At 28.6% G+C, this 14,945-nt stretch overlaps 1 protein-coding gene across 1 annotated transcript in view; it reads right to left on the bottom strand.

Moving 5' to 3' along the window:
* The window catches only part of LOC145325258 (opioid-binding protein/cell adhesion molecule homolog), a 100,700-nt gene that overhangs the window by 40,435 nt on the left and 45,320 nt on the right, over nucleotides 1–14,945 (bottom strand). Inside the window, exons 6-7 of the mRNA XM_080168192.1 lie at nucleotides 8,089–8,192; nucleotides 4,707–4,792 (exon numbers count right to left, since the gene is read on the bottom strand). Coding sequence (XP_080024318.1) covers nucleotides 4,707–4,792; nucleotides 8,089–8,192 — 190 coding nt within the window. The remainder of the gene's footprint in view (nucleotides 1–4,706; nucleotides 4,793–8,088; nucleotides 8,193–14,945) is intronic.

The raw sequence follows: 14,945 nt of genomic DNA on the forward strand, positions 1-14,945 counted from the left end.
ATGTTTATGGACATATTTTATTTTTTTGGACTTGATTATAGAGTAGCTTGCTTATAATATTGTACTTTGTTGTCCCAGAATCACTATACCAACAAATTATAACAATCGGATTATTAGATCACATAAAAATTTGTTGTTAAAAAAGTAAAGAACCAACATGTTTAAAATGGACGTACGGACATTCTGGTAATGATTATAGAGTTGCTATGCTTTCTTAATCATACTATCTACTAAAGGAATCACCATGAAATCGACAGGATTCTAACATGCCTAAATTAATGAAAAAAGCTATCTCTCTCAGACGTACGGACGGACGGACGGACGGACGAACGGACGGACTAACCCTAATTATAGAAAAGCTTCGCTTTTTAAAAAAATGACAACATCCATAAAAATGAAGCTCTGAAATCAGAAGGACCTCATTGTTATAGGAATCATCATGCCAAGTTTAAAATTGATAAAACAATTTTAACTGTTTAAATTAACGAAAAAAGCTAACTGTTACATACAGACGGACCAACCCTAATTATAGAAAACCTTTGCTTCGACCACTTTGAAGTCTCAGGGATTTAAAGGGATAAGATTATGTGTTCAATTTTTCAACTATAAGTTAAGTCAGTATTTAAATTATGTATCGTACAGACTTTAAGGTTAAAGAAAACATTCACACTTTTAAAAGAAAATATACAATTTAGATAGCCTGATATCTAGTTGCCGAATGTGTACGCAGTTTCCTGAGTGTTTCCTCATCCTCGCTCAATATTTACTACTAGCTACAAATCTTCAAACTTCCCTTAAAAAAATCAAAATTTGAATGTGTAAACGATTTATACAATATACATTATAAATTTGAATTTTTTAAATTTTGATTTTTTTTTTTTGAAGTTTGAAGCTTTTTTAGCTAGTAGTAAATATTGAGCTAGGATGAGGAAACACTCAGGAAACTGCGTACACATTCGGCAACTAGATATCAGGCTATCACAATTTAACATTAGCGATTGGGTGGGGGTGGGTAGATAGATAGATAAATACTATGCTATTTTTTGTACAGTTTACATGATTTGTAAATTACATAATTCTAATCTTACGTACCTCCAGTCTTGTATATTTTAATGTTTTTATTTGCAATCTTAGTTCGTTATCGATAAATAATTGCTATTCTGCATAATTTTACACATTGCTATCGTGTTATATAAAGATAAATGATGATCACTGTTCAAAAAGTTTAATTTTAAATATTTCTGGAGAGAACAACAAAAACTTTCTTTATACCCCAAATAGTAAAAATTCATAGTACGCCCTTGCATCCATTACATAATTATCAGCTGATTTATAGACAGACTGAAAATTAAGTTGCCAACCATTTGAGGGGGGGGGGGGGTTGTACTTTTCATTATATACAAATATCTGACTCTCTACCTGGGTTTTTATTTTATTATTGTAAAGAAAAATTTTTTTTCATCCATGTTTTTCCATTTTGGTCTAATATTTGTATCAGTTGGCAAGTAGAACAGATTATTGATACAGCTAGTGTGTTCTTTAATCCTGATTAACAAGAATTATAACTAAGAAGTTTATGTAGTATGCAGCTGTTAGGGAGATCCTTCAGTGCACACAGATAAACAGACAGACAGAGATTCTGTTTATCTCTAATGACTGGGGTTTCTAAATTTTATTAAATGTACTTACACTTACCTGTCCAAATGACTGGGGTTTCTAAATTTTATTAAATGTACTTATTACCATTCTGAATGTACTATTTGTATGTAGGAAATAATTTCTTATTCTTGTTCTGATATCCCAATATAAAAGGATCAAAAGGTCAAAGGATACAACCAAAAATGCACTGTACAAATCCTACTTATTATGTACTTATATATTCTCTATACCTGTATTTCAGTTCTGACATCCCAATATAAATTAGGAAAATTATCTGAGGAAAAGGAAGAATTAGAGGGATTAAGGAAGGTGTTGGTAGAATTTGAGGGAATAAGGTAGATTTTCTTAGAACAAGGAAGAATGTCTTAGAATAAGGTAGATTTTCTTAGAATAAGGAAGAATGTCTTAGAATAAGGTAGATTTTCTTAGAATAAGGAAGAATGTCTTATAATAAGGTAGATTTTCATAGAATTAGGAAGTATTTCTTAGAATAAGGTAGATCTTATTAGAATAACTAAGAATTATTTAGAATAAGGAAGAATGTCTTAGAATAAGGTAGATTTTCTTAGAATAAGGAAGAATGTCTTAGAATAAGGTAAATTTTCTTAGAATAAGGAAGAATGTCTTATAATAAGGTAGATTTTCATAGAATTAGGAAGTATTTCTTAGAATAAGGTAGATCTTATTAGAATAAGGAAGAATTTCTTAGAATAAGGAAGAATGTCTTAGAATAAGGTAAATTTTCTTAGAATAAGGAAGAATGTCTTATAATAAGGTAGATTTTTATAGAATTAGGAAGAATTTCTTAGAATAAGGAAGAATGTCTTAGAATAACTAAGAATTTCTTAGAATAAGGAAGAATGTCTCAGAATAAGGTAGATTTTCTTAGAATAAGGAAGAATGTCTTAGAATAAGGTAGATTTTCTTAGAACAAGGAAGAATGTCTTAGAATAAGGTAGATTTTCTTAGAATAAGGAAGAATGTCTTATAATAAGGTAGATTTTCATAGAATTAGGAAGTATTTCTTAGAATAAGGTAGATCTTATTAGAATAACTAAGAATTATTTAGAATAAGGAAGAATGTCTTAGAATAAGGTAGATTTTCTTAGAATAAGGAAGAATGTCTTAGAATAAGGTAAATTTTCTTAGAATAAGGAAGAATGTCTTATAATAAGGTAGATTTTCATAGAATTAGGAAGTATTTCTTAGAATAAGGTAGATCTTATTAGAATAAGGAAGAATTTCTTAGAATAAGGAAGAATGTCTTAGAATAAGGTAAATTTTCTTAGAATAAGGAAGAATGTCTTATAATAAGGTAGATTTTTATAGAATTAGGAAGAATTTCTTAGAATAAGGAAGAATGTCTTAGAATAACTAAGAATTTCTTAGAATAAGGAAGAATGTCTCAGAATAAGGTAGATTTTCTTAGAATAAGGAAGAATGTCTTATAATAAGGTAGATTTTCATAGAATTAGGAAGAATTTCTTAGAATAAGGAAGAATGTCTTAGAATAAGGTAGATTTTCTTAGAATAAGGAAGAATGTCTTAGAATAAGGTAGATTTTCTTAGAATAAGGAAGAATTTCTTAGAATAAGGTAGGTTATCTGAGAATAAGGGAGAATTTGTAAGGACAAGGAAGAATTTCTTAGAATAAGGTAGATTATCTGAGAATAAGGAAGAACTTGGAGGTATTGGATTAATTTTCTTAGAATTAGGAAGAATAAGTGAGATTTAGGAAGGTGATTTTTATCCTCTTTTTCAGATATGTGAGAAAAAGGAGAGTGATTTTTGTCCATATTTGAGATATCTGAGAAAAAGGAAGATGATTTCTGTCCTTTTTGGAAGGGAATTTCTGTCCTTTTTAGGAATGACTTCATTTCCTTCATATGATCCACTTTTATTTTTATAGCTAGCCGGTGCTTTTAGTAAGTAGTAGATGTAAAATTTTCCATAGAATTCAGATATGCAATTTTTTTTTGTAGACCTCTTATTTTTAAAGTAATTTAAGTTTTTTTTAAAAAAATAAGTCTATTTTAAGGAACTAAAACGCAACAAAAAAGGAAGAAAATGGCCATTATGAACAAAAATAGTAAGATCTTTAATTTGACACCTTACTTTTTGAATTATGTGAGGTAATTATTGAAAAAATCGATTTTTTAAACCCACGAGAATAAAAACTTTGAACTTATTTATATCATTTCACAGGCATAAAAAATATGGGTTCATATATACCATTAGAATCAGAAAAATATTACGAATCCATTGTAAGCAAAATTGAAAAAAAGTAAAATAATAAAAAATAAAAAAATGGCCTAACACATTTTTTTGTACAGGTAACACTTTCTTCATCCCCTCTTTACCCCTTTCCCATTTTTATTCTCAAAACAAGAAATAAGATGGTTGCCTGTATAATGTAATATAATATTTTCATATAATTCCTTTTTTTGTAGTTTATTTAATATTTTGTAAACTTTTTATTTCAATTCTGCTTAGAATGGATTTGTAATATTTTTCTCATTCTAAAAGTATATATAACGCCTATTTCTTATGCCTGGGTAATGAAATCGATTTTTTCAATAATTACCTCACAGAATTCAAAAAGTAAGGTGTTAAATTAAAGATCTTACTATTTGTGTTCATAATGGCCATTTTCTTATCTTTTTTTTTGCATTTTAGTACTTAAAAAAAATTTAATTACTTAAAAAAAATAAGAGGTCTACAAAAAAACCGATTGCATATCTGAATTCTATGGAAAAAATTTACATTTACTACTTACTAAAAGCACCGGCTAGCTATAAAAATAAAAGTTAATACACCTTCTTTAGAACAATTCAGTTTTGAATAACTATTAAAGATATGTTATGTTTTTATTCAATATTGGATCAAATCCTAAATAGTTTCATAAAAATTAGGGTTTTCTTCAGACTAGATTAAAATGAATTTGTAAAACTTAGGAAACCCTCAAGCTTGTATATCAATTTATCATCCATTGTTTTTTCTATTGAGATCTCTGACACGACCCTAGCTGCTGAAGTGATTCAACTTACCTTGAAACATTTGACAAAACCAGAGAAGCTTGATCTTGAGAAATATCGCTCCAAGATATCTGCCCCATACTCCTACTCCATGTTATCTAATATACAAGTACTTTCAAATTCATAATTTATAACTCTTTTTTTCAATATCACTTCAAATCCCATTAATATATGTTGGATTAGATACGGTGCTCAGCCTACTAAAAAAATATGTATCGTAATATATCCAATTGTCTACAAATATAAAAAATGTACAATTATTAGATTAAAACCAGTTTTTATATCCGCGGAAAGCTTTTTATAATACGATAAATGTCTATTATCTTAGTTTGTTCACATTTGCGATACAATTAGTTCAAAGATTTATTTGACCTTTTTATTTTCTCTGACCTTTCTTTAAATATTGTTGCACTCATTAAAAGGTGAAAAAAACATACAACCTCTTAGTTACTTAATTAATTTTTATTTTCTACAAAGAAACAAAAGGTTTAATAAGTAAATTCTGAAAATTTTATAGGAAAATAGTTTTAAACATTATACATAATAGTGCATGACGTAATTTTTTCAGAAACTTTAAACTATTTATCATCCTTGTCTATTATTTGATTGAAAAAAGTCATTAATATAAACTTTGCAAGAATGAAAAGAATTTTTTTAAAGTATGATTCTAGGGAAATATCCCGTATAGTGCTTTGTTGAGCACTGAACCCCCCTTATCATTTTTGTATAAATAGAGCACGAGCGGGGGAGATTTTTGCTTGTTTGTTTATAAATTTAGGTTTCTTAACAGCCCCACGGGATTAAGGCCCTGCAGGGGATAGGCAGAGCTAAAACGTTGTTACTATTTTCAATTCATTTACCATAAATAGGGGTTGGGAGAAGGGTTCAATTCAATTCTTATTCGCTAGTTTTCGTGGTCTTAGTATCGGCTTAATGGTCCTAAATATGACAATTAGAGGAATGCCCTGTAAATTAAACAGGCACAAATCATTGTCCTGAACACAGAACTGGTTCTAATCCAAGGATATAAATCGGTTGCGAAGCAATACTGGGATTGTTAATTAACAAATCGTATAAAAGACAGCTCTCTGCGGATATTAAAAAAGTTAAAAGAGTATGACCGAAGGCCTTACAACTGGTTCTAATCCAGTAGATATTAACTGGTTTCGAAGCCTTTCTGTAAAATACTTTTTTCAAAATCGGCCTAAATGATGAAAAACATCAAATGTACATAGATAGATATACATCTGGAATGTAGAAATAATTCACTAGTATGGGTTACCATTTGGCAGGCACACCATGGCACATCTAATTTATTTCTTTAGCTTGCTATATATATATACATATTGTATATGGCTTGGTTAGGTAAGGCCAAAACTTTGACCTTAAATATAGTTATTTTTTAACTAGTGGCTTAGCCCCAAAAAGATTCGAACCCTTCCTAAAAAATCACACAACCTATGTGAAGCTTCGCTGTAAAGAAGTTCATATCGCTCCAGCGTTAAGCGAGATCCTTTGGTACAAACTGACACAGACTAACAGACATCTTGACATTTTTTTTAAGGATATGTCATTAATTTTATTTCAAAAATTTTACATCTAGTATTTAATCTAGTATCCAAAAAATATTAAAAAACATGGACGTCCTTGCCTATGTGATAAAAAGATTAACCCCCCCCCCCCCCAAAAAAAAAAGAAATTTAAATTTTGAATTTTTAACACCCTCCAAATGAAAAAGCTTGGACACCCTTGCTTTAGCTATTAAAAATTATCAAAAGAATCTGACTCATATGTAATCAACATGAATAGCAAAAATTCCAAAAATAATAAATAAAATCTGAATTTGTACTCTTTAAAATTACAAACAGATTAACAAATACATATTTACTATAAAATATTAACATAAACCTAATTAACAAATATGTAAATCTAGGAATAATCATATTTTTAGGATTTTTCTAATGTTTTTATTGCATTTAAATATTATAAAAACATATGATAATTAGGTTCCAGGACAAACGCAGGAGTCCCAGACGTCAGAGTGTTAAAATATTAATTTAATTAAGTATTTCTATACAGGTTAGGTTAGGTTAAGATATGAATACACAAATAAGCCTCCCGCAGGGGTTAGGCATGTAAAAACCTATAAGATAGGTTAGGTTAAGTATCCACTCCGACGTTTGGGACTCCTGCGTTTGTCGTAGGACCGATAATTACAGTGAATTTTGGAGTAATTTTATTATCCTAATTTGAGATAAAATATAGTTTTATAACAGCTAAGTATCTCTAAAAGTCACCTTTAACAATGTGAAAATAAATATGTTCAGAAGCATAGTTTAGGTCATTTCGGTAACGTTTCTACTACCAACATTTTTTCAACCACTAGAAAGTTTTTGCGATTCTCATGTAGATTAGGTTGTCTATGTATTTTTTCGATGTTGTTCAACGTTTTTTAAATGTTTTTAAAAACATTGAAAAAACAAAATTTTCGAACTGAAAAACATTGAGAAAAAAATCCTGCAATGAAAACATCTAATAATGTTATTGCTAATATGTCTCGTGCTCCGTGTAAAAATGGTAGATTTTAGGATAATTGTAGGAAGGGTTGCATTCGCATAAAATACAAATCTTTCCCTCCCTCACATCAACACACTAAGTATTTTAAGACATTGGACAGATAGTTCTATGAACTTAAGAGAAGCTTTGATTTTTTTCTTTACCACGCATCTTTCTTACGTTTTTTATATAGTAAGCAGTTTCGTTGTTAGAAGTATGTACATTGTACAATGTACATAGCTTATGTAACTGATATATAAAAAATCTTTTGTAAACTCGGAAGAAAAGGAAAATCTGTGTTTATCCTCACTCACAATAGATCTAAATCCAGCCATTCTCATTAAAGCTAGCCATTTTCACACATAAAGTCGGTTCAAAAGACAATTTTTAGTTTTATATAGCATGGCACTAATAGAATGATGCTAACATTAATTTACGGTGGTTAAGAAATCTTGGAAACCACATTAGGCTAATAAAATTGACATTAAATAGACACTTCTTTACTTAGGCTTATGTAGATTTTATATTTATAAATATATATATTAAAGAGCAGTTCTTTTAGGTCTAGTCTAAGATTCTAGTCCTTATTAGCTCATTTGCAATGTCCTAATTATAGATGTGAGCTCAAAAAATGTACATATACTCTCAAACGATTAGAATTAAAGGCTTGAACAAAGCGAAATATTCTACTGAAGAAGCCTGTTCTTTTTTGTGTAGTCTAGCTTTATACTGCTGCTGTAAATTATATCTTATTTTACCAAAATATGATTTTTGAATAAGCATTTGGAAGGATATTACAAAAAAAACTAAACTTTACGACTATCCATTTAAATAATACCTTAGGAGGTGGAAATCCAGTAACTTTACATTTAATGGTGACAGTAGAGCCCTTGACAACTCGTATCAAGCCAAGATTGTCTGTTCTCACTATTTGTGGAGCTTCTGAAATAGATAGATATACATTAGTACTTAATTTAGAAAAAAATTTCCTATTTTTGTTCCCGGATTTTTTTTGTTTTAATTTTGTTTTTCGGTCATTTATTATTCCTAGTTTGATTATTATAACAAATGACAATTAGCAATGTCAAATGAATCCGCTGGGTTAGAACCGGTTGTGAGCAATACGAAAAAATTTATCGTCTTGTATTGCAAACAACTTCCCACGTATAATAAAATTAAAATCATAAAACGATAAATAAGTATCATATTCCTCACATTCTGACTTTTATTGATTTTATCATTTTTGTGTTAGTTTAAAATTAAACTTCCATGGAAAAGAAAATTAATATAAATACCAACAATAAGACATAAAGAGTACAAAACAGCTATTGGAACATCTTGTACTTTTAAGTACATAAAAGTGTTTTTTTTGTTGATTTTGAAGGAATAAGTTAATTAATAAAAAAAAAGAGTTTAAATAGAAAAAAAATGTAAAATCAAATGCTTTGTTGATATCTAAGTGTAATAAATGTCAGCTCAGTTGATGATTTAATAACTTTTAAACTAGAAACATTCATATTTTTGTTTTATGTACATTTTTACCCAATCAATTGATTAAAAATACAGTTTAGTTAATTTGATTTATTCCCATTGATTATATTGCATCTATATTTGATTATCAAAGCAAAGCTTTTCATATTTGCTGTCTGTCTATCTGTTTGTTCGTCCTGAGGGAGAAACGTGATTTACTTGTTTGCAATAAGTTATATACAGCTTTTTTTTGTGTATATTCTGCAGCTTTGCTTTATAACTGACTTGCTGATACGCCCCCTCTCGAAGCCTCTAGGATCATTCAAGGTGGGAGGGGGGGTTGACCCGTCCCCAATTTTTTTCTTTGATATTTCTTGATCAAAGAAAACAAATGATGGTTTAAAAGCTCATTGTTTATTATCCTTATATAATGATCTTCGCTACTAATGGATGTTTTAATTCAATTTATTTTTTTAAACTTTGTGAACAATTTATTTTATGACACATACAAAAATACCATACATACTTTAATGTATTTGTTATTAGATCAATCACAAAAAAAACACTAAAATTAATGATGATTAGTTACAGTATAATAACAAAGTTAATAAAATTCACATATAAGAATGGCAGTGCGCCAAAAGACTAAATAATCCAGAGAGAGTTAGGACAATAGGGCCATGGGCTGTTTATTAGACTAGATCCCAAATACAGTTGTTTTATTCGTTGGCTTAACAACTTTGGAGACTTTAATGAAGTTTAATGTGTTGCTTTATTAAGTTGAATGTTAAAACGATTCAACCACTGATCTTAATCTACAGAAGGGGTAATTTTGTTTACTATCTTTGTGAATGTACATTAATTTATCGGCCATTGTCTTATCCCTTTAGATCCAAGATTCTTGGATCTGGACCAAGATATAATCATTTTCGATGTTATATTATTGTATTATTTTATTCTCCTAAATTCTTTCTATCCTTTTAAGATTGAAAGTGAAGAATCTGTGTGAAACAATCAACCTTTATCTTACAGGTAAAACTGTTTAAAAGTTTGTAGTTATTGAATGAAGCTGCCTAGGTACAGGGATTCAAAGTTTTATAAACAAATGAAGAATGGTTCAAATATGTGTAGTACCCAGATTTCAGGGACCAAGGGTTCTATTGACTTGTAAAAAAATATCATTGTACTAAAGACTTAAAGATTATTAAATTCAGAAATTCTGATTTGAAATTGCCTTTTAGTAAGTTTTTTTGATGGTCTGTCATAATCAGTACATTATATCAGTATAGAATGGAAAAAAAAAATTTAAGGATCGAGGTATCTTATTTCATTTATGATAATAATGCCAAAAAAAATGTAAACTATTTCACTTTATCCCTGCTTATTAAAATATAAAAGTTTAAAGCACACACACTCACTTAGGCAAACTATACAACATATCCTACAAATATTTCAAAAATTTACACTAAATTTGAACAGTTTTATAGTAGTTTCACTTTTAAATATCCCAATACACTTTGCAACCCAGAATCGCACTTTTATTGCTTTGTAGAATTATTATATTGTTAAAGAATGAATATGAAATGAAAATATAGTATAAATGGTAAGAATAGAGAAAACATTTGCCACTATTGTCTGATGATTAATAGATTAAAATTACAATTTTTTCTAAAGTGTAGTCAAAATGAAATATCTTTTTATATAAAGAAGTAATTTTTTATGGATCATTCAGATCTTGCTAATTACTGAACTGATTGTATTTTTCATCTAAGAGATGCTTCAAATTGGTTAAAGTCTATTTTATTCCAAATTTTAAGTCTTGGGGTGGTTTTAAGCCATCTTTATGTGTCTTTACCCTCCCTTTAAATACAGAGCCATATGTAAATGCTAGGGTTGCAACCGCCAGTAAGTAAACTAGCTTATTTAATTGAAATAATCTTTTACTTTAATAACTAAGATGACTAATATTAATTATGCAATAAATATTGATTCGACAATTTAATTATGGTTGAGTATTCCTGCCTATAATAATTTAGCAGAATATATTTATTATTGTAGATTTTAAAATCTACTTTTTTGTTTGTTTGATTAGTTTGTTCCTTAGAGTTTGGACCTAAAACTCTTGGAGTTTAACAAGCCACTTTTGTATAGCCACAGGGCTAGCTCAAGCTAGGTTTATAACGTTTTTATCTACTTATCATTGTTTTGTTTTCAAATGGAATAATCTAAATAAATTTGTTGATGAATTAAACGATATTCATGATTTGGCGTAATTATCCTAATTCCACCATCAGAGCTTTTAAAAATAAAATAAAAATAAAGAACAAGAAAAAAATATTTGCGTCAATGTTTGGGATTCAATTAATTTTCAGGTCAACTGTAGAAACATGAAAATATAGTTTTAGGAAAATATAATTTTTTGGATAAATTTTACGACTTTTCCCAATAAAATGGACATTTATGTATTTGCAAATATGATTATAATATGAGATATACTTGCCTTTAACATTTATCTTTCCTGCATATTCACTAAGATGTGGACATAAATCTTGTCTTATTTCCATTTTGTTGGCATAATTCCTTCAGGTCATGATTCATAACTCTATCATACACAAATGCATTTAACAGAGAGAGGTAAGAATTTGCCTGACAATGTAGCAAAGATTTAATATTATATTTTAATATAAAAGAAGGAAAGTATCAAAAGCAAAATATCTTTTAAATTATCTTAATTATTCTTTCTTAAATCACAGTGGGGATTAAAGTAGTCGCAGGTCTTCGATTATTTCTAAACAAATAATACACGAGAAAAGATATTGAAAACAAAAATTAAGTTTGATATAATTCATACCTAGATTTCTAGACAAAACTATACAGATTTTTAAAATTTCCAGAAAAAACAAATTTTAAGAAATTGAACCCTGGAAATCTAATTTTCTTCCCTAAATATGCAAGTAAATAGTGTAAGTCTATTTTCTATTTTTTGCTTCAAAATGGCTCCAAAAACAAGTATTGCCGATTTTTTAAACTATGTTTTAAAATGTTGAATTTGGCTATAAAAAAAATATTGAAGGTAAGGAATCCACACATTTGAGCATAGACCTTGTTTGAGTGGTCATAAATCTTTTATTTTATTGCTACAAATATATTTACAGCAAAGAGTTGATACTGACAAAGATTGAATCATATCTCACCACAAGAAATGCAAAATTTAATTGAAAATATGATTGATATGAATCTTTAAATTACAATGTTGGTTCAACAAACAAAACATTAAACTTTTTGAATATCAGAGTGTTCTTATGAACTAAGAAAATTTTCACAAGATCTGGTTATTTTTCTTTTTCAAGGTTTTAAAGGTTTGCTGAGGAGGGGGGAGGGGAAACAACCTGATAAATCTTATGAACCACTTACTCCTGGCTCATAGTTTGATGTGGATGGTAATAACCACTCTACACCTCTGGCACCCCACCTCCCTCATATAATACCCCATTGAATTCTCTGATAACATAATGAAAGATTAAAAAAACTGACACCTTCCTAACAAATAAAAGGTTTGAATGAAAAAAAAACTCTGAATATACATATGAAAAATTTATAACAAAGCAGGTCTATTTATTTTTTAATCCTCTGAAATAATGTTAAACAAAATCAACATTGGTTTTAGGAGAAGCAATTGCCTTTGGCATAGAAAGTTTGTTTTAACTCAAGCATATATGGAATAGAAATTATCTTAGGGAATATTCTAGATTTTAAGAAATATTTAAATATAGAAAAGAATAATAAAATCTTTATATCTAGAACAGTTAATCTTAATGTTTTTTTTTCTGTGACATAACTGAAAACAATTCACTTTTATTCCTGGCTTTAACCAGGAAAAGATTAATTTAGTTTGGTTTGCTTGCATATTGTAGAGAAATGCAATCTGTATGTAGCCAGCTGGATAAACTGCAACTTCCTTTGAAGTTATGGCAACTCTGTAACCATCCACCTTTTTCATTTCCTTCCTTATGATTAATATGATATTACATTTATTTCTTATAGATTTATGTTAAATAAGTTACGATTGGACTAGCAGATTAAGATTAATTAAACTTGCAAGATCATTCAAAGTAAATTAGAAAGTGGCAGGTATTATCTGAACTGGAAGGAAGTGGGCTAATCCTGTTTGAATACCCTTACTCTCATTTTCTGCCAGTTCCATTTCATTTGTGTCAAAATTTCTGATGGAAATGGATTTTTGTATTAACATTATATAAAAGAGGTAGGATGTCTTCTGTCTGTGAAGTAAAAACCGCTAAATGATTTAAGTTTCTCTCTTCAGTGGAGCATCTCATAGTTTTTTAATTCTTTAGGGAAGGTTGAATGAACCTTCCAAACAGAATAACAAAATGTGGAAAAAACAATCCCCCCCCCCCCTCCTATATATGTATGACAAAGTCAAACTATTTCTGATCGTCTGTGTGTCTGTCCGTCAGATCTTAATAACCACTGAACCAATTATTTTTACTGTTTAGAGAATAAAGAATATTTAAAATCTATTGATACTTATTTATTTTTAATTTTATCAAATAAACACAACAAGTTTTCAAATAAGCCATTTTTTAAATTTGATGTTGACATCTATGACTTGATAAATATGTAAATTTAGAATTTCTGTAGGGAAGAAGTGATGCAATTAAAGAATCCTAATTAAGATAACTATTCAAACCTGAATACTTGAACATAATTTTCTTCTCCTTGACCTACAAATGCATTTTTGAGTAATTTGTAAATAGATAAACTCAAATCTTTCAAAGTAGAAAATTTTCTGCAGTTACTTTTGAAACAATTATAAAATAAAACATTTTTTGAATCTTTAATTTTTTTAGATAAAGCCTTTAATTAAAATCAAAGAAATGACACAAAAATATGAATACTTAAAAGTTTTAAAATATTTCATTGAGACACCTTAGGTATAATGTTTTGACTAAATTTAAAGCAAGAAAGTTATTTAAAGCCTAGAAATTACTCTTTATACTAATAATTGTGGAAATGTATATTCACCCTTAGCCAATTAACATTAATTGAGTTTACTTTATTGAACTAGAAATGACAAATATTTTTATTTTTCAGTACACATATCAAAATAAAATATTCAAATTGCAGAAAATGTAAGTGTATGTTTAGGTTACTCTGTTTCAATTGCAATATTCTATCAAAATATATACATATTCACTTGTGGGTAAATTGCTCGGGCAAATTGAGTATATGGAGTACACAATGTCATTTAGCCCACTTGGGAAATAGCATATACATGTTTTTATTTAGATATTTCATGCAATTTTTTGATTAGTTATTTAAATGCTTTTTGTATTTTGCTTGGTATAATGATTTTAATTTAAAACAGGAACTTTAAATGCATGTTAATATTTACTAAATTAATCAACAATCAAAAATATAGTATTGATGAATACATTTTGAAAATCAGATTACACAGTGTTTTCTTACTCATACTTATAAGTAGGTTTCAAAACCCCCTGACACTTATAGTAAATTTTTGGAAGAAAAAAAAAATAGTCCCTGTGGACCTTGAAGATTTTAACCATCTGAGTTTCTATCCCTGCGGGGATATTCTAATATTTTATAACCTAATTTAGCCTGTTTATTGTAGTCCTTATGTGATATGAGGAAAACTGCCAATTTTGTTGATCTTTCAAAATCAATTATAAAAATTTAGTCTAAACTGTAGTCGCATGCCAGGTTGTTGTCACCAACATTTTATTAACCAGTTTTAATCCAGCGGATGTTAATGGGTTTCGAAAAAAACTATTACATTTTTTTAAAACAAGTTAAAGCAAACACTCTACTACTGTGTATTTATTCTAATTTGAAGAGGTGGTGGCTAATTCTATTCTTAGAATATGCACACTTTGTTAATTGTACCTACATAACAAGAAATAATTACATTGTACAGTTAAACTCACTTAAGAAATAAAAAAATTTCTGTGTAGCTAAAAATCTCAATTCCTATGTTATGGAATATCCAAATAGGTTACCTACACATATTATGGAGAGCTCCTAGATGCTAGGAGCACAGCAACTAGAATTAAACAAATTTATTATCCAAAGAAAGAGACCACATTTTGAAAACTATTTCTAAACAACACAAATATTTGAAATACATATTGTCTCTCAGCAATAGTATGTGTGTGTATATGGTATGTATGCAAAGTTTCAACTGCA

Source organism: Acartia tonsa, chromosome 7 (assembly GCF_053477335.1).
Source record: "Acartia tonsa isolate MP-2025a chromosome 7, ASM5347733v1, whole genome shotgun sequence".
Taxonomy (NCBI): domain Eukaryota; kingdom Metazoa; phylum Arthropoda; class Copepoda; order Calanoida; family Acartiidae; genus Acartia; species Acartia tonsa.